Source organism: Oncorhynchus keta, chromosome 14, assembly GCF_023373465.1.
Source record: "Oncorhynchus keta strain PuntledgeMale-10-30-2019 chromosome 14, Oket_V2, whole genome shotgun sequence".
Taxonomy (NCBI): Eukaryota; Metazoa; Chordata; class Actinopteri; order Salmoniformes; family Salmonidae; genus Oncorhynchus; species Oncorhynchus keta.
Window position 1 is genome coordinate 17,414,158 of NC_068434.1, and position 26,964 is coordinate 17,441,121.

Sequence of the window (26,964 nt, forward strand, 5' to 3'; positions counted from 1 at the left end):
ACAGCGTCCCCGGTAGGGGTGGACTAACTCCTGATGGGAACGAGACCTTTAATCTCCATGTCGTTCTGCAAATAACCTCACGGAAAAAGACAGGTCTCCAAATTAAATTCCACTCACCAAGCACAACTTTTGTTCTCAGCACTTAACGTCAGATATTAATAGCAGATATTATGTGTTGTCCTTTTCCTCTTGCAGTCGGGAACACAATTGGAGAGCAGAAAGAGAGACAACAATATTTTGAAATGGGAAATATCAATGCCTTCCCTATTGAAACCATAACATAATTCAGTTATTATTTTCGGAAAAAAAGTATTGGCTCCAATACATATTGAGGGAATAAAATTTGTTCACAAAGCTGGATGACGGCAGGGGATACAGCTCTTCTGTAAACGGCTGGAGACGTTTAATGGAATTGAAATACATGTAGTACAGAACCTGAGCCATCCCACTTGATTTGACATTGGATGTTAAAATGGAAATAGAATTATTCCTCAAACTATAAGTTCACATCAGAATTAGACATTCATCCATGCTTCTCAAACGTCAAGTTTCAAAGTGTTTAAGGCTAAGTTTAGGCATGAACTCCAAATGATTAATGTTAGGCATGAACTCCAAATGATTAATGTTAGGCATGAACTCCAAATGATTAATGTTAGGCATGAACTCCAAATGATTAATGTTAGGCATGAACTCTGAATGGTTAAGATATGGGTTAAGGTTTGGGATAGGCTTCAAACAAAAATATGAAAAACTACTTTCAGTCACTGAATTTCAACTTGCAACCTTTGGTATCAGAGGCAGATGCTTACGCTCTTCCACCTCCCCCCATCCGTAGCAAAAGTGGAACCTACTTGAAGCTAACAGCGCTCACTGTTGCCCTTAGTGGCCAATTTCCACCATATCTCCAGAGGTCCTCAGACATGAATGGACGTTGAATACGGGCTTGTATCGCGGGTGACCTGGTTGTCCCCAAATGCTTGTGTTTGGAATAATGATGTCTTGGGAAAGCAGATGCGCTTTGCACAGTGAGTGTTTGGTTGTATTGTAGATGTTCAGTAGCCAGAAACATGTTGTTGGTTGTGTTTGGGTTTTGAGGGGCAATCAGATGACTATAGTTCACAGGGATGCTTCAGAAATGTCACACGGATCATGGAAAAGTAATTGTATCTTACACTGGATCTGCCATTCTATTCAGGTGTACACACATCTTTCTCAGAGGTGGTCCCGTTTTGGTAATAAATTACTTCCTGTATCTCCAAATAAACTCACATTTAAATTGAAATCATACAACAATTTACAGTATTGATAATTATGAGCAATAATCTGTAGTAATGTAAAATATGTAAGACTATATACGATACTTCACACTTTGGTCACAACTCAGCAGTTCTGAAAGCACTTGCATGCATGGTTACACACGAACGCACACACGTGCGCGCACACACACACACACACACACGTGCGCGCACACACACACACACACACACACACACACACACACACACACACACACACACACACACACACACACACACACACACACACACACACACACACACACACACACACACACACACACACACACACACACACACACACACACACCCAGGGCGAGTGAAGGGAAAAGGTGTAAGGCTGAGAGTATGTGAGTGTGTCAGCAATGTCAGACCTGGTTACTATATAGACAGAGATGCATGGGGTGAACTGACATGGATTGACATGATCTTCACTCACTCTTCAACAAGGGAGTCAACGGAGTTGTCAGGACCTGTCAGGGCCATAGGTACCACTCAGCATGGGGAATGCACCAGTCACTGAAGCAAGGTGATGGAGTAAAAGTCTGGCAGGTCTAATTCAAGGTCCTGGTCTGGGTTGACAGTCTGAGGCCCTCCTAAGTACATTTCCATCTAATCCTTTGGTCTGGGATTCTTTGAGTGAAGTGACCTTATGAATTCCAATTTCCTTCTGTCAGTGAACAGTAGCTTGCTGTACTGACATTTGTTTACTTTTTTTCCGTGGTTATTTTTTTGCACAACCTTAAGGCAAGATGAAAGAATGATACAAAGCATACATATTTTGTATAAGTAAATATGTGTGAGAGGGTGAAGACATTGAATGTAAATTGGTTTCCAAAGACAATACTACCTCTACTCTAAGAAAAAAGATTATGTGCAAAACTATTATTTATTACAATATGCATTTACCTCAAATAAAATAAAGCCTCTTATAAAAGCTCTTTATGCTCAACCTCAATGTTATTATCCAAGTTACAGCCTTGTTATCTGCTTTAGATTCTTATTATATACATACATTTGAAATATAACTGCACACAAGGCAAGTTGAAGGCATGGCTATGTCTATGCTAGGAATGCAAAAAAGGCTGTGTATCTGTCATTCTCTCAAATTCCTTCATCGATTTGTTTCTAGTCTACATACCCCAGGAAGCTTTCATCCAGAGCCTGTTTACCAGGCTGCAGTTGTAAATCAGGCTGGGGCTCTGCTAAGACACACTCCTCATTCCACCGGCATCTCCTCTTTTCCAGATCATGCTCTAACGCAGGGTTTCCCCAAACTGGGTCCTGCTCCCACCCCCTCACCTGGTTGTCTAGGTCTTAATTGAAAGGAAAAACCAAAAATTAGCAGACACTCGGCCTCCATGGAATGAGTTTGACACCCCTGATATAACGGATGGGGCAGGCAGACTAAACAGATTGTTTTCTAATCAGCTTTTAATTGGTGTGCAACTTCACTCACCTGAGTTACGAGGCAATTATCTCCCCATACGGGATCTCACGTAATTGATTCATTAATAGACAGTGTAGTTTCACGTTTGGCCTTCGACTCACGTCTTGATCCCCTGCCACAGCAAAGAGAATGAAGTTGAAAGTGCAATGAAGGAACTAAGCATGGCAGCCTACGGTAAATCAATGAAGGCGACACGCTAAAGCACAGCCACGTGTAATCAGACGCTGGGAGAAAGCAGAGCATGATCAGAGAACGAGAAAAGACTCTCCTATTAAAGACGGGAAACGTGACACCTTTGCGAGCAAAAAAAGGAAAGCCATTCGATTCACAGACATATTTTTATTGGTCAAACTGAAAGAGCTCTTGTTTGAAGCAACATTTTTTTTCAGCTGTACACAGTATTAGTTTCTGACTCTCCTTCGCAAGCTTGGACTAATCAGCATATAATTGGTACACTTTGCTAGATAGCGCTTGATACTCAGAATGAGTTGACACAGAAACACAATATGGACATCCTGGTTCCCCTTCACCAGTTAGCCAAGGTTTTACAATGCAGCAATGGTGAGTGCAAAGTAAAGGACCTGTAACATAATGTTATAACAAAATGTGCCTGTGGACATGGACATATTTGATACTGTATCCCTCCTAATGCGTCATGCTGCCATATCCATTGGTCAGTAAAAATCCCGTTGTGAAAAGTGCACACAGGCAGCGATCTAGGATGATAAATCAAGCAGACAACCTTGTGGAGACAGGAACAGCTGGACAAGAAATACTAGTAAATAGCTTGATCAAAAGCCAAGATATCAAAATATTAAACAAAAAACATTATGCCTAGCCAAATACATCCATTATAAAAAGTGAGTTAGTTGTATTTCATGACGCTTATGCTGTGTCCATGGATCTAAAAAATGTTACACTGTTTTACACCAATAGCAACTTCACATCCAATGTTGTTCAAACAAAATCGCTCTATCAGCGTATATGGGTTTCAGGATTATGAACGAATAACATCGGGAAACTTTCTTTTTGGGACGTAATGTCCCAATATCATAAAGGTCACTCCAGGGACATTCCGATTGGAAATTGCACAAACTAGGGTGAAAGTCAAGTGGCTTTTTTCCCTAATCATATTGCAAAAAATGGGCATAAGTCCTTGACTATTATGATATTTCTGGTGTCAATCAAATATAATTTTTTTATGTTGCACGTAATGATACTTTAAAATGCAACACTGAAATACAGTCTGAAACAACCACTGGTCATGTGCATTGTACATATCAAAGACAAAGACAGATATTTATATATTCAAAGTTCTTACTTCGTTTTTTTTGGAAAATGGATGAATAGAAAGCTGTTTGTGTTATGCTGTCACTATGTATTTTGATATAAAAAATAAAATAAAGAAAGAAAGTATTTCTGTGAAGTAAGTTTGTCATTTTATTAATTTAATTGCCATGGTAATGTCTGTAAATGTAAAAAAAAAAGTAAAATATTATATTAAAAGGAGGGCTTACTCTTAGAAATGATAAAATTGTAGGTATGGATGGATGTCTTCTATCCTGAGCATTTCAAATTGATTCAAAAGTATATTGTAAAGGCAGAATTGGGCAGGATAAAAAAGCAGACAAAAAGAAAAGTAAACAAAGTATACAATTCTACAATTGTGACGTAATTCCAAGTACATTTCTTGAAATGCTAATTACATTGAAATAAATTAAAGAAGCAATAAAAAGCTGAGAGCATTTGGACTCGTCAATCAGCTAGCCCATCAAGCTCAGTGTCTATACTGCTTGTTATTCGTCGAGCAGATCAGTCACTCTTTAAGCTTTTGAGGTGTGTATCAGAACTATTTAAAATGCACGTAAAAATAGATCCCTAAAACAAAGCGATTGCTCTTAGGGAAGGAGTTATAAATGATTTGTCATAATATACATTTAATATAATAATTTATGCACCATGCAATTATTAAGTGTTTTACATAAAATACAATGGCATTGTTGTTGTTTTTGACTTGCGTTACAATGTCAGTGTCAGCAATGGTAAAAGCCTGGCTTGAAGAGGTGTAAAATATATCTGTCACTGTAGTATTTTAGTTGTCATCGTTGAAGGATTTCTTGGATAGTTCCGCTATGAGTTGAAGTGGGGTTAATAATGTCCAATGAAGCATGGTAGATAGGTTTCATGTCGTCTTTGTTAAAAAGTGACACCGTACAGTAGCTTCCATGGCAATACGTTTAAATCAGAGTGTGATTCCCCTCCCCACTCCCCCACCCCTGCCAGTCAAATATGTTACACAAGTTCATTCCAAACACGATGGAAATCTGGAGAAAAATAAAAGACATTAACCACAAAAAAAATAAAAATAGGACAAGGACAGGTTTAAATCATTGTACAAAAAACAAACAGCAACCCAACACAACCAAACACGTATTCTTGAAAAATCCATTTGAAATTTATTTCTTTTTACAGGTTGCACAGTTTATATTGAAACACTGGATCTGGGCTAGATGATCCATTATTAAAGGGGGGAGGGGGAGGGGTGGTCACTCTTCCTCTGTGCATCCCAGTAACTCTGCACGCAATGTGATCCTGCTGTACCACGACCATGGAAGGATCCGGACAAATCGGGCGTAGATGGGCGGAGCTATCACATTCTTTCTGTGCGTGTCATTGTCAAAGTTTCCTTGGAACACCTGCGAAAGGAAGGACAGTGGGAATGACATTAAATGAATTGTGATCTTGAACACCCACACAGACCACAGAAAGCTTATTAGCATATGTGCACCTCATCACGCAAACAAAGGGAAATAAGAAAGGATAGCAAGAGCAAAGGTTAGAAGAAGATAAAGAGAGATGGACATGCTGTGTAGGCTACATAATTATGATGGCTACATTTCCATAACGTCAATGCCCAGAAAGATGGTCAAGACCTGTGCTTTGTGGCCATAGAAAACACATGGCAGTGGTGTTACTGTAGCATCCTATTGTCATTTCCCTCACGGCAGACCATTCTTGGTGCAGTAGCATCCAACAAAACCCAATAGATAGACAGTTTGTTAAACAACAGCCCAGAAGCAAATTATCAATCTCTCTGCTGATATGTAGTTAAGCGAGCGAGAATAAAATATTCAAATATAAACAAGCATAACAAATGTATTGGGATGCACACTGTGTTGTTGATAAATACAAGCCTTGTGTCTAAGTGTGGTTAATCGACAGTAGAATTAAATGGAATATGGGTGATAGGTACCTACTGGGACCGCTTCATTGAAGGCCGTGATCATTTCAATTAAACGAGTGTGATTATGACTATTTAATTGGGATGTAATGGGACTCGCCATTATGTGAAATGGAAAACCAGTGGGACGGATCCCTGCAGGTGTTGAAGACATTCTGAGTGGTTGACTTGACATTAGCCAACTATGATCCCTAGAAAACCTTCTTTCAGACACCTTTCTATGGTTTTCTCAGGCTTTCTCAGTCCTGTTTCTGGGGCCCGACTGGGGGGAAAAACATTTTCTTGCCCAGCACCAACACATCTGATTCATTCAACTAATCCAGGGCTTGACGATTAGGTGTTGATGATCAAATACAAAGTTCATTCCTGTGGGTCCCCCAGGACCAAGGACATTCAGTCGTGATGTAAGGGAACTCTAGCTGGTATGTATGGAAGTAAGGTCTCAAAAGATAAACACATTCCGTTTCTGATCTCCTTTGACGTGTTCTGCTGCATGGTGCACAGGATTCCTGTTAAATAATGACACTTGAGCAAGCCACACCGCATTTCCACTCGAAGAATCCTTCTCCTTACTGAAGAGAGCAGTGAGAAGGCCTGCATTATCCTCCTACTGCAAGACACTTCATAGTCACTTCAGACTGCTCAATTCCCAAAATATTCCACAGATCGCTAACACGCACTAAGGTAATTCCCCCACTAGGGAGGATGTCTTCTCAATGGCTTTTCTGGGGCCCTGGGTATGATTAGCGATAGCACTCATACCAAGTCCTTATCATCAGCCCTATACAAGCCCTGGGAGAGTATGCTGAAAGCTCTAGAATTACTGCAGTTCTGACTGGGCACCGTGAGTAGGGCACATGAAGCCACCGCCCAGTACCCTGCCCTGGACTTTGTCACTTTTACTAGCCAGCTACCACCCACCTGAGAGACTGCCGCCCTATGTACATAGTCATTGAACACTGGTAACTTTAATAATGTGTATATGCTGTTTTACCCACTTCATATATACAGTATATACAGTATTCTCGTCAAGGCTCATCCTACTGCTGTACACACCTTTATTCATTTACTGTCCATCATGTCTATACATACCATAATATACATACATATTTATATTCAGAATCTGACATTGCTCTTTCTGATATTTCTTAATTTCTTAATTCCTTTCTCATTTCATTTTTGAATTTGTGTGTATTGTTTTGCATTGTTAGGTATTACTGCACTGTTGGAGCTAGAAATTCAAGCATTTTGCAGCATCTGCGATAAAATCTGAAAGATATATGTATGCAACCAATAAAATGTTATTTCATTAGGGCCAAGCGTTTTTCCCTGTCAGATCACATAGTCAGGAAAAAGTCCTAACTCTGATTTAGTAGTGTAATAATGGAGAGTTAGAACTGGTTCCATGCCGTTTTCTATACATTAATATGGGCCTTGTTATTGTTCATGTTGCTTTTCTGTAAAAAAAACAAGTAGACATTATGTAATTCGACACGAGATATGTGGATGTGACCCTTTCGTGCAAATCTCCCATTGACTTCCACACATGATTTGATTTATGACTGTTGACGTGTGCGTCAGATATGATCAACATGTCTGACGCACTCACTCGAGTCTGTATTTATGTACAATGAATGATGTTGTCTTTTATTGCAATCTGCAAATACATTCACAAAAGATGCCCACACCTCCCTATTCCACAAACATGTCAGGTTCCTCTCCAAAAACCACTCCACATTTACTTAGAGGCGTGAATGCCAAATGTGTGAATCTCCGATACCCCTCACACTCAAGGTGAAGACATTATCCAGCAGACTGGTTTAATGGTCCAGACCAGAGTCCTAAAAACGGATGCAAATAGTGAGCCCAAAATGGATACTGTTGATGTTTACAATAAACTGCTTTTGAAGACACTATCTCTTGGAGCTTGAAGATAATACAAATGACAAATATTTTCATGTTTATTCTATGTGAACTAATTTGCCACACGTTTTAGAAACTCTTTGTACACAATCCCCCATCAAATTAATCGTCCCTTGATTCTTCAATTAAATAGGTTTAAATGGAGGATTGGAGGACATCTGAATTAGCATTAGTAAAAACCAAAGTATGAAAACAAGTCAATCAAATAATGATTTATTCTAATCAAATATGATCTCATGGAAGTGTGGTTCCAAATACATGCAGCTATTCAAACATCAAAGTTCCGGCATCGCCAGCATAGCAAACCCACCAATGCAACCACATTTCATTTTGCTGGAACAAAGGAGGTCTTGGTGGAAGCAACCGACACACATGTTATAGACTCATGACCACACAAGACTCTGATCTGGACCATTAAACCAGTCTGCTGGATGCAGATACAGTGAAGGTCTAAAGTGAACACAATATTCTGATGGAGGTGTTTAACCCAAAAAGGGCGACAACAGATACACAACCACCCTACAGTCCCTTGAGGAGCTGTTGGAATGGGTTTAGGTAGAGTGGTTGCAGCATAATGCAGTTTACCCCCTGGATCTCTGCTGGTAGTGCAACACAGGGGGCCTCAAGGGCCCTTATCTGCATGAAGAGAGGGTGACAGGCAATCCAGCCTCTGATTGATGGGGGAAGCAGTATGGTAGGTTTAAACACACACACACACACACACACACACACACACACACACACACACACACACACACACACACACACACACACACACACACACACACACACACACACACACACACAACACACACAAGGCATGCAAGACATGGACATGTAAGTAATGACTTTCTCTCTCCTCATGTCTCTCCTCATCTGTTTCTCTCTCCTCCTGTGTCGTTTGGTCTTTTTCTCTTGATCATGTCTCTCCTATTCTGGATTCGATTAAGAATGTCTTTGGTATTCACACGTCTACTCATACAGCATGCTGTACAGTTAAGGACCAACTCATCCTTCATTCTTTTTCATGGTTTCCCTCCCTACAGTTTCTCGTCCCTAGTTCTTTCCTACCGCTCTTTCTCCCACCTCCATTCCACATGAGGCTTTTGAGGGGAGGAAGGCTCAAAATAATGGCTGGAATAGAGTGAATAAAATAAAATAAAATATATCTGTTACATGCTTCGTAAACAACAGGTGTAGACTAACAGGGAAATGCTTACCTACGGACCCTTCCCAACAATGCAGAGATAAATAGTGGAAAATATATATATAAAAAAATACAAATAATAGGAATAAATCGAAAAACAATAACACAAGGAATAAATACACTATGAGTAACGATAACTTGGCTATATACACGGAGTACCAGTTCCGAGTCAATGTGCAGGGGTACAGTGTAACTGAGGTAGATACTGTATGTACATATAGGTAGGGATAAAGTATAGGTAGGAAACGTTGACGGAAACATTATGTACAAAAAAGTTAAGATTAGTGCAATAAAATACACCAAATACCTCAATTGGTCAGGAGCCCATAAAAACAACTGCCATCCTCTCCAGAATGGAATGGTATCAAACACATGGTAACCATCTGTGTGATATGTTTGATACCATTCCATTCACTCCGTTCTAGCCAATTGAGGTGCCAACAGTCACCTGTACTCCAATCTTTCCCCCTATATTGTCACATGGATCTCATGCTTCAGTCATTCCCTACCACAGGTCTGCAGACAAACACCAACACCTTTAACCCTAGAACCGCTAATGCAGTAATTGTAACTGCACATGCCATTTGAAAAATATGTGATTACTCTGCCAGTTTTTAAGTCATGCCCTCCTCTGTCCTTGACTTTTCCTCACTGACATTGTTAGAAACTTAATATCACAATAAGAACTGGAGTTATAACCAGTTTAAGGAGGGCACGTCCTGTTTTTGAATGGTTTACCCCGTAGCCCCTCCTTTTCTCAACAGTGTGGACTGCTCCTCTCATTCTCCCAACAGTGTGGCCTGCAAGTCTCCTTCTCCCAACAGTATGGCCTGCAAGTCTCCTTCTCCCAACAGTATGGCCTGCTCCTCTCCTTTTCCCAACAGTATGGCCTGCCCATCTCCTTCTCCCAACAGTATGGCCTGCCCATCTCCATCTCCCAACAGTATGGCCTGCCAATCTCCTTCTCCCAACAGTATGGCCTGCCCATCTCCTTCTCCCAACAGTATGGCCTGCCCATCTCCTTCTCCCAACAGTATGGCCTGCCCATCTCCATCTCCCAACAGTATGGCCTGCCAATCTCCTCCTCCCAACAGTATGGCCTGCCCATCTCCTTCTCCCAACAGTATGGCCTGCCGATCTCCTTCTCCCAACAGTATGGCCTGCCCATCTCCTTCTCCCAACAGTATGGCCTGCCCATCTCCATCTCCCAACAGTATGGCCTGCCAATCTCCTTCTCCCAACAGTATGGCCTGCCAATCTCCTTCTCCCAACAGTATGGCCTGCCCATCTCCATCTCCCAACAGTATGGCCTGCCAATCTCCTTCTCCCAACAGTATGGCCTGCCAATCTCCTTCTCCCAACAGTATGGCCTGCCCATCTCCTTCTCCCAACAGTATGGCCTGCCAATCTCCTTCTCCCAACAGTATGGCCTGCCCATCTCCTTCTCCCAACAGTATGGACCGCCCGTCTCCTTCTCTCAACAGTATGGCCTGCCCATCTCCTTCTCCCAACAGTATGGCCTGCCCATCTCCTTCTCCCAACAGTATGGACCGCCCGTCTCCTTCTCTCAACAGTATGGCCTGCCCGTCTCCTTCTCCCAACAGTATGGACCGCCCGTCTCCTTCTCTCAACAGTATGGCCTATTCCTCTCCTCCTCCCAACAGTATGGCCTATTCCTCTCCTCCTCCCAACAGTATGGCCTGCCCGTCTCCTTCTCTCAACAGTATGGCCTGCCCATCTCCTTCTCCCAACAGTATGGCCTGCCCATCTCCTTCTCCCAACAGTATGGCCTGCCCATCTCTATCTCCCAACAGTATGGCCTATTGCTCTCCTCCTCCCAACAGTATGGCCTGCCCATCTCCTTCTCCCAACAGTATGGCCTATTCCTCTCCTCCTCCCAACAGTATGGCCTGCCCGTCTCCTTCTCCCAACAGTATGGCCTGCCCATCTCCTTCTCCCAACAGTATGGCCTGCCCATCTCCTTCTCCCAACAGTATGGCCTGCCCATCTCCTTCTCCCAACAGTATGGCCTGCCCATCTCCATCTCCCAACAGTATGGCCTATTCCTCTCCTCCTCCCAACAGTATGGCCTGCCCATCTCCTTCTCCCAACAGTATGGCCTATTCCTCTCCTCCTCCCAACAGTATGGCCTGCCCATCTCCTTCTCCCAACTGTATGGCCTGTCCATCTCCTTCTCCCAACAGTATGGCCTGCCCATCTCCTTCTCCCAACAGTATGGCCTGCCCATCTCCTTCTCCCAACAGTATGGCCTGCCCATCTCCATCTCCCAACAGTATGGCCTATTCCTCTCCTCCTCCCAACTGTATGGCCTGCCCATCTCCATCTCCCAACAGTATGGCCTATTCCTCTCCTCCTCCCAACAGTATGGCCTGCCCATCTCCTTCTCCCAACAGTATGGCCTGCCCATCTCCTTCTCCCAACAGTATGGCCTGCCCATCTCCTTCTCCCAACAGTATGGCCTGCCCATCTCCATCTCCCAACAGTATGGCCTGCCAATCTCCTTCTCCCAACAGTATGGCCTGCCAATCTCCTTCTCCCAACAGTATGGCCTGCCCATCTCCATCTCCCAACAGTATGGCCTGCCAATCTCCTTCTCCCAACAGTATGGCCTGCCAATCTCCTTCTCCCAACAGTATGGCCTGCCCATCTCCTTCTCCCAACAGTATGGCCTGCCCATCTCCTTCTCCCAACAGTATGGCCTGCCCATCTCCTTCTCCCAACAGTATGGACCGCCCGTCTCCTTCTCTCAACAGTATGGCCTGCCCATCTCCTTCTCCCAACAGTATGGCCTGCCCATCTCCATCTCCCAACAGTATGGACCGCCCGTCTCCTTCTCTCAACAGTATGGCCTGCCCGTCTCCTTCTCCCAACAGTATGGACCGCCCGTCTCCTTCTCTCAACAGTATGGCCTATTCCTCTCCTCCTCCCAACAGTATGGCCTATTCCTCTCCTCCTCCCAACAGTATGGCCTGCCCGTCTCCTTCTCCCAACAGTATGGCCTGCCCATCTCCTTCTCCCAACAGTATGGCCTGCCCATCTCCTTCTCCCAACAGTATGGCCTGCCCATCTCCATCTCCCAACAGTATGGCCTATTCCTCTCCTCCTCCCAACAGTATGGCCTGCCCATCTCCTTCTCCCAACAGTATGGCCTATTCCTCTCCTCCTCCCAACAGTATGGCCTGCCCGTCTCCTTCTCTCAACAGTATGGCCTGCCCGTCTCCTTCTCCCAACAGTATGGCCTGCCCATCTCCTTCTCCCAACAGTATGGCCTGCCCATCTCCTTCTCCCAACAGTATGGCCTGCCCATCTCTATCTCCCAACAGTATGGCCTATTCCTCTCCTCCTCCCAACAGTATGGCCTGCCCATCTCCTTCTCCCAACACTATGGCCTATTCCTCTCCTCCTCCCAACAGTATGGCCTGCCCGTCTCCTTCTCTCAACAGTATGGCCTGCCCATCTCCTTCTCCCAACAGTATGGCCTGCCCATCTCCTTCTCCCAACAGTATGGCCTGCCCATCTCCTTCTCCCAACAGTATGGCCTGCCCATCTCCATCTCCCAACAGTATGGCCTATTCCTCTCCTCCTCCCAACTGTATGGCCTGCCCATCTCCTTCTCCCAACAGTATGGCCTATTCCTCTCCTCCTCCCAACAGTATGGCCTGCCCATCTCCTTCTCCCAACTGTATGGCCTGTCCATCTCCTTCTCCCAACAGTATGGCCTGCCCATCTCCTTCTCCCAACAGTATGGCCTGCCCATCTCCTTCTCCCAACAGTATGGCCTGCCCATCTCCATCTCCCAACAGTATGGCCTATTCCTCTCCTCCTCCCAACTGTATGGCCTGCCCATCTCCATCTCCCAACAGTATGGCCTATTCCTCTCCTCCTCCCAACAGTATGGCCTGCCCATCTCCTTCTCCCAACAGTATGACCTGCCCATCTCCTTCTCCCAACAGTATGGCCTGCCAATCTCCTTCTCCCAAAAGTATGGCCTGCTCATCTCCTTCTCCCAACAGTATGGCCTGCCCGTCTCCTTCTCCCAACAGTATGGCCTGCCCATCTCCTTCTCCCAACAGTATGGCCTGCCCATCTCCTTCTCCCAACAGTATGGCCTGCCCGTCTCCTTCTCCCAACAGTATGGACCGCCCGTCTCCATCTCTCAACAGTATGGCCTGCCCATCTCCTTCTCCCAACAGTATGGCCTGCCCGTCTCCTTCTCCCAACAGTATGGCCTGCCCGTCTCCTTTTCCCAACAGTATGGCCTGCCCATCTCCTTCTCCCAACAGTATGGCCTGCCCGTCTCCTTCTCCCAACAGTATGGCCTGCCCATCTCCTTCTCCCAACAGTATGGCCTGCCCGTCTCCTTCTCTCAACAGTATGGCCTGCCCGTCTGCTTTTCCCAACAGTATGGCCTGCCCATCTCCTTCTCCCAACAGTATGGCCTGCCCATCTCCTTCTCCCAACAGTATGGCCTGCCCGTCTCCTTCTCCCAACAGTATGGACCGCCCGTCTCCATCTCTCAACAGTATGGCCTGCCCATCTCCTTCTCCCAACAGTATGGCCTGCCCGTCTCCTTCTCTCAACAGTATGGCCTGCCCGTCTGCTTTTCCCAACAGTATGGCCTGCCCATCTCCTTCTCCCAACAGTATGGCCTGCCCATCTCCTTCTCCCAACAGTATGGCCTGCCCGTCTCCTTCTCCCAACAGTATGGACCGCCCGTCTCCATCTCTCAACAGTATGGCCTGCCCATCTCCTTCTCCCAACAGTATGGCCTGCCCGTCTCCTTCTCCCAACAGTATGGCCTGCCCGTCTCCTTTTCCCAACAGTATGGCCTGCCCATCTCCTTCTCCCAACAGTATGGCCTGCCCGTCTCCTTCTCTCAACAGTATGGCCTGCCCGTCTGCTTTTCCCAACAGTATGGCCTGTCCATCTCCTTCTCCCAACAGTATGGCCTGCCCGTCTCCTTCTCTCAACAGTATGGCCTGCCCGTCTCCTTTTCCCAACAGTGTGGCCTGCCCATCTCCTTCTCCCAACAGTATGGCCTGCCCGTCTCCTTCTCTCAACAGTGTGGCCTGCCCATCTCCTTCTCCCAACAGTATGGCCTGCCCATCTCCATCTCCCAACAGTATGGCCTATTCCTCTCCTCCTCCCAACTGTATGGCCTGCCCATCTCCATCTCCCAACAGTATGGCCTATTCCTCTCCTCCTCCCAACAGTATGGCCTGCCCATCTCCTTCTCCCAACAGTATGACCTGCCCATCTCCTTCTCCCAACAGTATGGCCTGCCAATCTCCTTCTCCCAAAAGTATGGCCTATTCCTCTCCTCCTCCCAACAGTATGGCCTGCCCATCTCCTTCTCCCAACAGTATGGCCTGCCCATCTCCTTCTCCCAACAGTATGGCCTATTCCTCTCCTCCTCCCAACAGTATGGCCTGCCCGTCTCCTTCTCTCAACAGTATGGCCTGCCCATCTCCTTCTCCCAACAGTATGGCCTGCCCATCTCCTTCTCCCAACAGTATGGCCTGCCCGTCTCCTTCTCTCAACAGTATGGCCTGCCCGTCTGCTTTTCCCAACAGTATGGCCTGTCAGTCTCCTTTTCCCAACAGTATGGCCTGTCCATCTCCTTCTCCCAACAGTATGGCCTGCCCGTCTCCTTCTCTCAACAGTATGGCCTGCCCGTCTCCTTTTCCCAACAGTGTGGCCTGCCCATCTCCTTCTCCCAACAGTATGGCCTGCCCGTCTCCTTCTCTCAACAGTGTGGCCTGCCCGTCTCCTTCTCCCAACAGTATGGCCTGCCCATCTCCATCTCCCAACAGTATGGCCTATTCCTCTCCTCCTCCCAACTGTATGGCCTGCCCATCTCCATCTCCCAACAGTATGGCCTATTCCTCTCCTCCTCCCAACAGTATGGCCTGCCCATCTCCTTCTCCCAACAGTATGACCTGCCCATCTCCTTCTCCCAACAGTATGGCCTGCCAATCTCCTTCTCCCAAAAGTATGGCCTGCTCATCTCCTTCTCCCAACAGTATGGCCTGCCCGTCTCCTTCTCCCAACAGTATGGCCTGCCCATCTCCTTCTTCCAACAGTATGGCCTGCCCATCTCCTTCTCCCAACAGTATGGCCTGCCCGTCTCCTTCTCCCAACAGTATGGACCGCCCGTCTCCATCTCTCAACAGTATGGCCTGCCCATCTCCTTCTCCCAACAGTATGGCCTGCCCGTCTCCTTCTCCCAACAGTATGGCCTGCCCGTCTCCTTTTCCCAACAGTATGGCCTGCCCATCTCCTTCTCCCAACAGTATGGCCTGCCCGTCTCCTTCTCCCAACAGTATGGCCTGCCCATCTCCTTCTCCCAACAGTATGGCCTGCCCGTCTCCTTCTCTCAACAGTATGGCCTGCCCGTCTGCTTTTCCCAACAGTATGGCCTGTCAGTCTCCTTTTCCCAACAGTATGGCCTGTCCATCTCCTTCTCCCAACAGTATGGCCTGCCCGTCTCCTTCTCTCAACAGTATGGCCTGCCCGTCTCCTTTTCCCAACAGTGTGGCCTGCCCATCTCCTTCTCCCAACAGTATGGCCTGCCCGTCTCCTTCTCTCAACAGTGTGGCCTGCCCGTCTCCTTCTCCCAACAGTATGGCCTGCCCATCTCCATCACCCAACAGTATGGCCTATTCCTCTCCTCCTCCCAACTGTATGGCCTGCCCGTCTCCTTTTCCCAACAGTATGGCCTGCCCATCTCCTTCTCCCAACAGTATGGCCTGCCCGTCTCCTCCCAACAGTATGGCCTGCCCATCTCCTCCCAACAGTATGACCTGCCCGTCTCCTTCTTCCAACATTTGAAAGTGCCCAGCTGACAATGACCCCGACAATTGCCTCAAAACTGAACCTAAACTATATACCGAAACTAATTTCACACATATAACAACAGATTAAATAAATGAAGTAAAGTATGATGGGAAGAATGGGTGAGTTGATAAGTGAGGGGAAGCGAACGATGCATAATTATTTAATCACCAATTGTGAATGAAGAACAGGGCGGGCCATTCTATTGTAATTATAGGCCTCATTTTAAAATGGTATGTACTCTATATCAGTCCACCGAATCAAAGCAGTCTTATCAGTCAACTCTGGCCTATTTACTGTAGCCTACACAGTGAGAGCGTACGTAATTGTACATTCCGAATTGCTTTCAATATCTGGGATAATTCCACATCGCCTAGCAGGTGAGCGAGTGTCGGAGAATGTGGTGATGAGGCTTGTGGAACTTTATGTAGGCAAGGGGAGAAATGTCAACATGGACAATTTCTTCACTTCACGGTTATTGTCGGACAAGTTGCTTGAAAAGTCTGGCTGGCACCATGAACAAAGTGAGATGGGAGCTCTCTCCTTCTGTGCAAAACAAGGCACCTGCACAGCCATTGTACTTCACAATGGTGCAATAAAATGCAAATTAATTACTTAAAAATCATACAATGTGATTTTCTGGATTTTTGTTTTAGATTCCGTCTCTCACAGTTGAAGTGTACCTATGATAAAAATTACAGAACTCCACATGCTTTGTAAGTAGGAAAACCTGCAAAATCGGCAGGGTATCAAGTACTTGTTCCCTCCACTGTAATATATCAATTGCTCTGCTGGAATGTTGCAGTCAGAATGACTCCTCATTAGTTTGAAGGGGGTTGTCCATCGAGGCCCAGCGGTTCTAGTGTTAACGAGTATCAGAGCTCGGCCCTCTCCCGGTCATCCATTCCCTCCCCTCTCTCCTGTGCCTGACCAGGCCCACCGATCAGAACACCTGAGTAGGAGAATACCTGATTAAACTGCTTAAAAACACAGGGGAATAAAAAAGAGAGAAATATTCAACATCACTTCACCTTCTGTCTTTTCTATCTAACTCCCTGGCTAAATCTCACAGGCAGCCTGACTCGGCAGCCGATGTCCTGAAAGACATTAACTCAACATGGTAAGACATTAACTCAACATTGGAGTGTAGTGCTGACAGGGTGCAGTGGAAGTCTTCATTCCACAGAAGGGATTTTGCTCTTGGATTGTTAACTTGTTCGTTGAAGTAATGAGCATGCGATTTGAGGTGCAACACGTACAGAAATAAAGGCTGAGTAAATAAAAATCCCATTTCTAGACCATGAATACGACAATAAGAGTGCAATAGATTGCAAGGTTACTATTGCTATGGATAGATTTAGAAATCCATTATTGGGGACTTTCTGAACCGTTTTCTGCTGACTATTGACAGCAATAAGAGTGCAATAGATTGCAAGGTTACTATTGCTATGGATAGATTTAGAAATCCATTATTGGGGACTTTCTTAACCGTTTTCTGCTGACTATTGACAGCAATAAGAGTGCAATAGGTTGCAAGGTTACTATTGCTATGGATAGATTTAGAAATCCATTATTGGGGACTTTCTTAACCGTTTTCTGCTGACTATTGAAAGCAATAAGAGTGCAATAGGTTGCAAGGTTACTATTGCTATGGATAGATTTAGAAATCCATTATTGGGGACTTTCTTAACCGTTTTCTGCTGACTATTGACAGCAATAAGAGTGCAATAGATTGCAATGTTGCTTCTGCTATGGATATATCTAGAAATCCATTATTGGGGACTTTCTTAACTGTTTTCTGCTGACTATTAATATTTCTATGACTCCATTCTCTCCACAGCAGGGCAGTTTGTGACATGTTCCACCTCCTAAAAACAAAGAAGAGTGGTCATATCCCATCAAGTTTCAGTGCAGAGAGGTCATTTATAGTAGATTTAATAGAGCAATACACCAAATATTGAAGCTCATTCTATCATGGAGGAATGTTGGAGAATAAAAAACATTTTGGAGAAGGGCCTGTATCAAATCTTACACGTTGTTAAACTGATCTGTATGGATCTAAAATCTTTACCCTTGCTATTATTGTACAGTTTAATTGAAGTCTATTGGGCTCGGGAGAAGAGAACCGGTGGTATCAATTGCAGGAGTGCTGCCACAACGGTAATATAGCAGACACAAGATACAGTTGAGCTATTACAACAGGGAGGCCAGCAAGAATAGAATAACAGCAGTTGATTGAAATATGACAAGGATCTCTCCGGAGCCATCCAGAGACTTCCACACTGTCAGGCTCTCTCTATGAAACAAACAGAGTGGAACAAGAGATCTGCAGGAGCACTAAAAAAGAACAAACAGTAACAAACAGTGAGAAAGAGGAGAAGAGAAAGTGAAAAAGAGGATGAAGCCTACTGACTTGCCCTTGTGGTTTTACTTGGAAAATAGTAGACCTGGGTTCAAATACATGAGTATTTAGTTATTTGTAATTGAGATACTTATGTACAGTGTATTTTCATACTTTCTAATAATATGACCCGAATCAACTACTTCTATTGTAAGTATTTCCTAATAATTTCCTACAAATAGCCTACTATTTAAAACATGTTTTTCATATAATCTTTTTTCAAAATGAATTATTTCAAATACCAAACAGACCTTTGTTGAAATGCATGGGAATGTTTAAATATTTAATTTAAAATTATACTTGAGTATTTTCAAATACACGCCAACAATTTCCAGGTGTATTTCCAAATACATTCCAATATTCAGCTACTTGCATTTTAAAATAATAAAATATCAAAATACTAGACCAAGTAAAATATATTTGGAAGTAATTGAAATACAGTAAATAAAAATTGAAAATCTAGAAGTTCACTGACTGGGTCCAATCTTTATAACGCACAAGTCTCTTGGTATAGTACAATAAACAAAGTCAATTGTTTGTATATTTTCTCAAAAACAGTCTTTAAAAAGGTAAAAATTGAAAGTAAAGAAATGCATCTCCCTGCCAAGATGAGGGGAGTTGGAAGAAAAGGCCAGATGTTTGGGTCTAGTTATTTGACTTGGTTCATACTGAGCACGTCCTGAATCTCTAGACTTCTGCAGCCTCTCGGAGAAGGCACACCGTGTTCCAAACCTCCTCAAACAAAGACATCCATTCATGTGCCCTCACATGCCCTCACTGACAGCTTATGGTGGACTTCTATGCTACAGAGTGAGATTTGCAATGACTGCTTACTGCTTTCGCTCTAATCTAATCGCCAATGGTTGTGTACCGAATAGTCCATCTCCTTCCGTTCTGCGGCGCACCTTTGGTTTGACCCAGGAGCCGGCCTTTTCCCCAGCATTGATTTTACTGCCTGAGCCAGTCAAGGGCGTACATTACTGGACGAGCCTGGGGGGACTCAGGGGGTTGACCACTGACCATACTTCATTATTCAAAACTGCTGCAGAGGCGAAGAGTGCAGGTCTCCTAGGCCTAGCAAACTCCAGCTCTTATGTAGCTTGTGGCTAGCTCGGGTGACGCAAGGCAATCTCAGCTCAGCCTTGCCTTCATTGGTTCCGCTCAATCAAATTCACATCCGCAAGCCAACCACTTCTTCAAGCGGCGAGGCAATATAGACCGAATCACAGCTAATCTTGACCCTTCACCGCATGTTTCAGATGTGGTGGTATACAGAGCACTGCCAAAGGGGGAGGAAACGAGAGCTATTAGTGGTTAATCTTAAACTATGATTGTATTTACGCCATCTAACATGCTGTTACCCTCTGACCTGAGGGGAATTGGCAGGTCCACTGACTAATTAACCCTTTGGCACCTAAGTGGAACACCATTACACATGAATCAATTACTTATGTGCTTGATTTCTCCCATCAACGTACTCTGCAAATATTGGCAAATAGGAATCCGCAGTGAGATCGGTGGGCTGCTGCGAAGATGGTGCTATCACTGAATGTGCACATTTTTTTGAGTGCAAGTGTGAGGATTTGCATGTTGACAAGTCTGCTTGTGTTAAATCAATGTGTGAGTGTGTCAGTGTTTCCATGTGTCAGTGTATAAATGGAGGTGTGTGTTTCTGTGTGAATAAGCATTTGTTTGATAGATAGACAGATAGATAGCGACGGAATGTATGGTTTATGTCCCTGGTAGTGTCTGCGGCCATGTCCCTGGTAGTGTCTGTGGACATGTCCCTGGTAGTGTCTGTGGACATGTCCCTGGTAGTGTCTGTGGACATGTCCCTGGTAGTGTCTGTGGACATGTCCCTGGTAGTGTCTGTGGACATGTCCCTGGTAGTGTCTGTGGACATGTCCCTGGTAGTGTCTGTGGACATGTCCCTGGTAGTGTCTCCGGCCTTGTCCCTGGTAGTGTCTGCGGCCATGTCCCTGGTAGTGTCTGTGGACATGTCCCTGGTAGTGTCTGCGGCCATGTCCCTGGTAGTGTCTGTGGCCATGTCCCTGGTAGTGTCTGCGGCCATGTCCCTGGTAGTGTCTGTGGACATGTCCCTGGTAGTGTCTGCGGCCATGTCCCTGGTAGTGTCTGTGGACATGTCCCTGGTAGTATCTGAGGCCATGTTCCTGGTAGTGTCTGCGGCCATGTCCCTGGTAGTATCTGTGGACATGTCCCTGGTAGTATCTGAGGCCATGTTCCTGGTAGTGTCTGTGGACATGTCCCTGGTAGTGTCTGTGGACATGTCCCTGGCCATGTTCCTGGTAGTATCTGGTAGTATCTGAAGCCATGTTCCTGGTAGTGTCTGCGGCCATGTCCCTGGTAGTATCTGAGGCCATGTTCCTGGTAGTGTCTGCGGCCATGTCCCTGGTAGTGTCTGTGGACATGTTCCTGGTAGTGTCTGTGGCCATGTCCCTGGTAGTGTCTGTGGACATGTCCCTGGTAGTGTCTGTGGACATGTCCCTGGTAGTGTCTGCGGCCATGTCCCTGGTAGTGTCTGCGGCCATGTCCCTGGTAGTGTCTGTGGACATGTCCCTGGTAGTGTCTGCGGCCATGTCCCTGGTAGTGTCTGTGGCCATGTCCCTGGTAGTGTCTGCGGCCATGTCCCTGGTAGTGTCTGTGCACATGTCCCTGGTAGTGTCTGCGGCCATGTCCCTGGTAGTGTCTGCGGCCATGTCCCTGGTAGTGTCTGTGGACATGTCCCTGGTAGTGTCTGTGGACATGTCCCTGGTAGTGTCTGCGGCCATGTCCCTGGTAGTGTCTGTGGACATGTCCCTGGTAGTATCTGAGGCCATGTTCCTGGTAGTGTCTGCGGCCATGTCCCTGGTAGTATCTGTGGACATGTCCCTGGTAGTATCTGAGGCCATGTTCCTGGTAGTGTCTGCGGCCATGTCCCTGGTAGTGTCTGTGGACATGTCCCTGGTAGTGTCTGCGGCCATGTCCCTGGTAGTGTCTGTGGACATGTCCCTGGTAGTATCTGAAGCCATGTTCCTGGTAGTGTCTGCGGCCATGTCCCTGGTAGTATCTGTGGACATGTCCCTGGTAGTATCTGAGGCCATGTTCCTGGTAGTGTCTGCGGCCATGTCCCTGGTAGTGTCTGTGGACATGTCCCTGGTAGTGTCTGTGGCCATGTTCCTGGTAGTGTCTGTGGACATGTCCCTGGTAGTGTCTGTGGACATGTCCCTGGTAGTATCTGAAGCCATGTTCCTGGTAGTGTCTGCGGCCATGTCCCTGGTAGTATCTGAGGCCATGTTCCTGGTAGTGTCTGCGGCCATGTCCCTGGTAGTGTCTGTGGACATGTCCCTGGTAGTGTCTGCGGCCATGTCCCTGGTAGTGTCTGTGGACATGTCCCTGGTAGTGTCTGTGGACATGTCCCTGGTAGTGTCTGCGGCCATGTCCCTGGTAGTGTCTGTGGACATGTCCCTGGTAGTGTCTGTGGCTATGTCCCTGGTAGTGTCTGTGGACATGTCCCTGGTAGTGTCTGCGGCCATGTCCCTGGTAGTGTCTGTGGACATGTCCCTGGTAGTGTCTGTGGCCATGTTCCTGGTAGTGTCTGTGGACATGTCCCTGGTAGTGTCTGTGGACATGTCCCTGGTAGTGTCTGCGGACATGTCCCTGGTAGTGTCTGTGGCCATGTTCCTGGTAGTGTCTGTGGACATGTCCCTGGTAGTGTCTGTGGACATGTCCCTGGTAGTGTATGTGGACATGTCCCTGGTAGTGTCTGCGGCCATGTTCCTGGTAGTGTCTGTGGACATGTCCCTGGTAGTGTCTGTGGCTATGTCCCTGGTAGTGTCTGTGTCCAAGGGTATCTGTATGCTGACCGAGGCCTCTCCTCTCGGTCTCTGCCACACTGAGGCTCAGGAGGGGAGAGACTTGAAGAGAATATTTACAAGGCTCAGTCACTCTGCCCAACCAGACCCCCACCCAGACAGAGACACACACACACAAACGTTTGCACACTCTCCGTATTGCACACACACATGCATGAATGTGCACATATAAACACACACTCAGATTCTCTCTCAAACAGTCATGCATGAATCCATAGACACACACGCAGGGCTCTTAGCCCGACCAACCTCTCCAAGCCTGTGGCGTAACAGGAAACGCCTCTGGAGTCCGGCAGCCTAATGCGTCCTCTAGCATTAAATGCCTAAGAGGCGGAAACACCTTGAAAAGTAATATATCTGGAAAGCTCATCACAGCTCTGTCCTGTGACACACTGATTAATAATAACTATTCTACGGAGCGCCGAGGGTCTGAGGGTTTTCGAATTAAGGTCACTAATTAGGATGTTTTGATAGGATATTTTGTTGTGGCTTGCATAGTTCATTAATTGTTATTTCATATGTAGCATATGAATGTGCCATTATATACTATCAATGTATTCTTAGTCTACGCTTATCGTTATAAATGAGGAACTATAGATTTCAAAACAAAAGGTTACTACGATCCTGCCATTGTCTCATTTACCTCTTCTCTCTCGGTCCTGCCAGGTTTGACAAACGTTTGAATGTCTTCCAGTGCTCAAAATTGAGATTGGTTGAAAACGCGGTGGCCTGCATCCAAAGATCATCCTGGGCATTGAAATTATAAACTCCTCAAGCGAGGCATTCAAACAGCGGATGGAGAAGTATTGTCAGGCATGGGCCGCTAAACTGACCATTTATTGGCACATGAGGGCATACAGTAAATTGATGTGTGCCCATTGGAGGGTGATATGTGACATAACAAGTTATTCTGTTCTGTTTCAGAACCCTTATCTTCGCCATTCTCCCGTTATGAAAGCCTGCTTCAGGAAACAACATTTGACTGTATAAAACAACGAATTTGATCACTTGTCATTATGCTCATTTGGTGAATTTATGCTTCTGGGAAAATGTAGTTCACTATATTCTGTTAAACAGAGACTGGAAGCTGCCAGTGTGTTTTACAGGATTTAAAAATAAAGAGATCTCTGTGTGTGTTTAGGTGTGTTTCCTCCCAGGTTAGCTCTACTCTGACCATCGTAAGTCCATAAGCAAAAGCACCATGAAGTCCTTATCTTTAAACAACACACCGAGAGTAGCAAAGTAAACAGGCCTCATCTAAAACAACAGCCCGAGTAGTGTTGCTGCTCTCCTGATAGCAGGGAGCCTTCCACAGCCTCCTTCCCTTCCGCTGGCTGGTCGTGGGTGATTGGAACGAACACGTGTACTTTATTGAAGGACCGCAAACACATTTTCGGGCAGTGTACCTACCAGGACTGCTAGACAACATGCCCTTATCTGATCCAGGGGACGAGACAGCGGCAGAGAGGCCCCAGCAAGCTGTGCTGGAGCCCGAGATAAGAAGATGCAATGCTAACACAGAGATGAGACAGGGACAGATCTGGACAACTACAGGCTGCACAACACATTTCTCCATTCATTCTGCTTCTCCCATTCATTTACTATTTCATTCAATGGGGTGCTATTCTTGTTTTCATGATGGAAATGTTTATTTGGATGCATTTGGGATATTACTGCTCAATGTGGAAATACTGTTTTGGCTTTTATAACTACTAATACTTCTGCTTGAGTTCTGGTAGACACTGTTCCTTCCATTACTCAGGGAATGCAGTGTTTGTGTTCCATGCATTTTCTAATGGAGCAGTTTGGTTATCTTCATGGAGTGTGGATGGCTCACCTTGTCCTTCTTCTGTTTTTCATCTTGATATAGGAGCCACCTCTCTCCATCGTTGCTGTAGGCCACCTTGTAGGAGCCGACGAACTGGACATGGCCAAAGTCCTTGGCCCCCTGGGTGATGATGCCGGTGATTTTAGTAGGCAGGAGCATGTCAACCTGAGAGACAGAGAGGGAGACAAAGAATGGGGTGGGTGGGGTGGAGGGGAGGGGAGAGAGAAATAAACTTAGTCACCTCTCTGACGAAAGTGTCAGTGATGCTGAATTTTCTCCATCCAGTCCGTCAGCATCTTTTCTCTTCTTATCTCCAGAGACGATTTATAAAGACATTGTACATTTGGTTGCAAGAAGTAACCTTCAATTATTCACAGCATATTGAACAACAAGGCCTCTCCTCAGCAGAGCAGAAATCGCCGGCCATTGCAGCTTCTGAAAGCCGGGCAGCATCATATGGGTAAATGTTTTAACACTCTCATTTGTAGCCTACATCAAAGGGCTTGGTAGTAAACAGTGTAGTTGTTACATCATTTACTTTTAAGGTTCAATTATTCCTCATTATTTAGAGCTAACACAACAGTCCATGTTACTGGCTGTTGTGTTAAGCCTGGACTTTAACACGCAATAACAACAAATGTTCAGAATGTACCATAACTATCTGTTTTACTATCACCAAGCCCATGCAGGATTTCATGCAATTACCACCAATTAAGTCAATGGTTTGTCTGGGTTAGCATCTCTATATTTATTATGCGTTGACTAATGTATGTGAATTCACAATGCCAAAAACAATACATTGTTTGAATCTAAAGTGGAAGAACCTGTGAGCAAGGCACACTGAATGTAAGATGGGCATCCCTGGAGTATAGACCTGTGCATTGAGGGAAAATGTATCTATAGTATCTGAGCAGAATTATGGACTTATAGGTGTTTTCACTTTGTCTTCCATAATTTAGCCTCAATCAACATAGCCTTGCATCTGAGGAAATGAACAAACACATGTGTGCATGTTGAGTCCCTAATCATACCAGGTTGCATCCCACAGAGGAACCAGGGAGAAGAACAGGTAATGTTCGGGTCATACATTTTGCATTCTGTCAACGATAAGATCCTTTAAATCGCTTTCACATGACAATAAAAATACGACCTTAATGCGTGGCTTAAGGATCAAATAAATTGCCTGACATTGCACTCTCAGGTAATGTCTTAGAGCTCAACATAGTAACCATGGATGACAGTTTTAAAGAGGAACCATAAATAGTTTTCGACCACAAATGATCCAGAAGTCCAGGGCGGCAGAAAGTCTAGTGGTTAAAAGCGTTGGGCCATCAACTGAAAGTTACTGGTTCGATTCCCAAGTTGACTCGGTGAAAAATCTGTTGATATGCACTTTAGCAAGGCACTTAACCCTAGTTGCGCTGGATAAGAGTGTCTGCTAAATTACTCAAATGTAAATGTCTGGATTTGAAAAATGAAAAACATTTGCTGACCACTATCATCAAACTCTCTGCAGTTGCATGGCCAAACTGTGGTGGCAAAGTATCAAGACCTAATGTCTATAACATCATGACTGTAACTGTCTTTTCAGATCCATGGACAACAAGTCCCATGCACGTGCTGGAGAGAGGACAGGCTGAGTTTTGCCATTGCATGGAAACTAATAAAACATATGGACAGAGAGAGAATGGCGGTCAAAAAGGAGAGAGGGGAAGTACTATTCAGAGAGCTGGATTTCCTAAACTGAATGTACAACATGCAGCAGGAGCCCATAGATTATCCCGATTAGTCTGGTCAGAGTGAGTATGTGATAGTGTGGCTTCTCTCTCATGTTTTCAAGACCCTCACATGACTCTACGTTACTGTACATCATTCCAGATATTATATTATTATGCATTGCAATACAATTTTACATTAACCTTTTAGTCATTTAGCAGACGTTTTTATCCAGAGTGACTTACAGGAGCATTTAGGATTCATGTAGGCTGTAGATTCTTCACTGGATTCAAACCAATACCATTTCGAGTACTGGACCAACTCTCTTAACTGCTAGGCTACCTGCCGCCCAATACAACATATCACAATGCATTACACACACAAACATGCCTCACTATGGCACGTGTTGCACATGAGCTCACATCTCCACAACACCTGTCATGAAGCCCAGATATTGCTTCAGAGCATGCCTTCAGTCCTGTTCAACCCTCCCAGCTCCTGACAGACTTCGGGGTGAATCCCCAGGGAGTCCTAGAAGTCTTCACTACAGACACCCTGTTGGAGGAGCAGGCAGGCAGGCTCAGGCCTGCTCTGTGACCTTTAAGGAGGAAAAGCCATGGCTTGCTGTCAATCTTTCTGTGCTCTTCTAAAACAGAGTTACGTGATATGGAGTAAGCAGCCAGCTCTTGGGGTTCTGAAAACAACATAAAATGGGTTCGCTCTTTGCGGTAGTACGTCAGTTGCACAGTTATGGTCCTAATTTAAGTCCTGGTACAAGGGCACTTTACCTTGATATCATGTAGGAGATTATACACATGGGCTTAAATAGTTTGCTATGAATACACTATTCATGAGATACCTCCTTCAAAACCAGAATTGAAAGACCCTTCGTCCTCTTTGTTTAACGAAGTGTTCATGTCTGTTTCTGAGGGGGGCTACAGTATGTTCTTATTGTGCATATAAATACATTCATGGTAACCTCTCTTTTATAATTACAATAATTGCAAACAGCTTTAGAGGGAAGCTGCTCATTGAGAAAAGGAGTGACACGTCACATTGTAATGCTTGATAACCCTCCAAGCAGAGCACAGCGCAGAGGTAATCTCATTCTGGCCAACCAGTCGAGTCTGCCACCAAAACAAAGGCACGCTTGAAGGGGAACCTGTAATTGCTGTC

The 26,964-nt window shown here is 45.4% G+C and overlaps 1 protein-coding gene across 1 annotated transcript in view; it reads right to left on the minus strand.

The window, feature by feature from the left end:
- Window positions 1-3,064: 3,064 nt before the first annotated feature.
- LOC118373294 (EGF-like repeat and discoidin I-like domain-containing protein 3) overlaps window positions 3,065-26,964 on the minus strand; it is a 217,172-nt gene continuing 193,272 nt past the window's right edge. Inside the window, exons 9-10 of the mRNA XM_052461215.1 lie at window positions 24,082-24,237; window positions 3,065-5,441 (exon numbers count right to left, since the gene is read on the minus strand). Of these exons, the coding sequence (XP_052317175.1) occupies window positions 5,292-5,441; window positions 24,082-24,237 (306 nt within the window). The 3' untranslated portion in view covers window positions 3,065-5,291. The remainder of the gene's footprint in view (window positions 5,442-24,081; window positions 24,238-26,964) is intronic.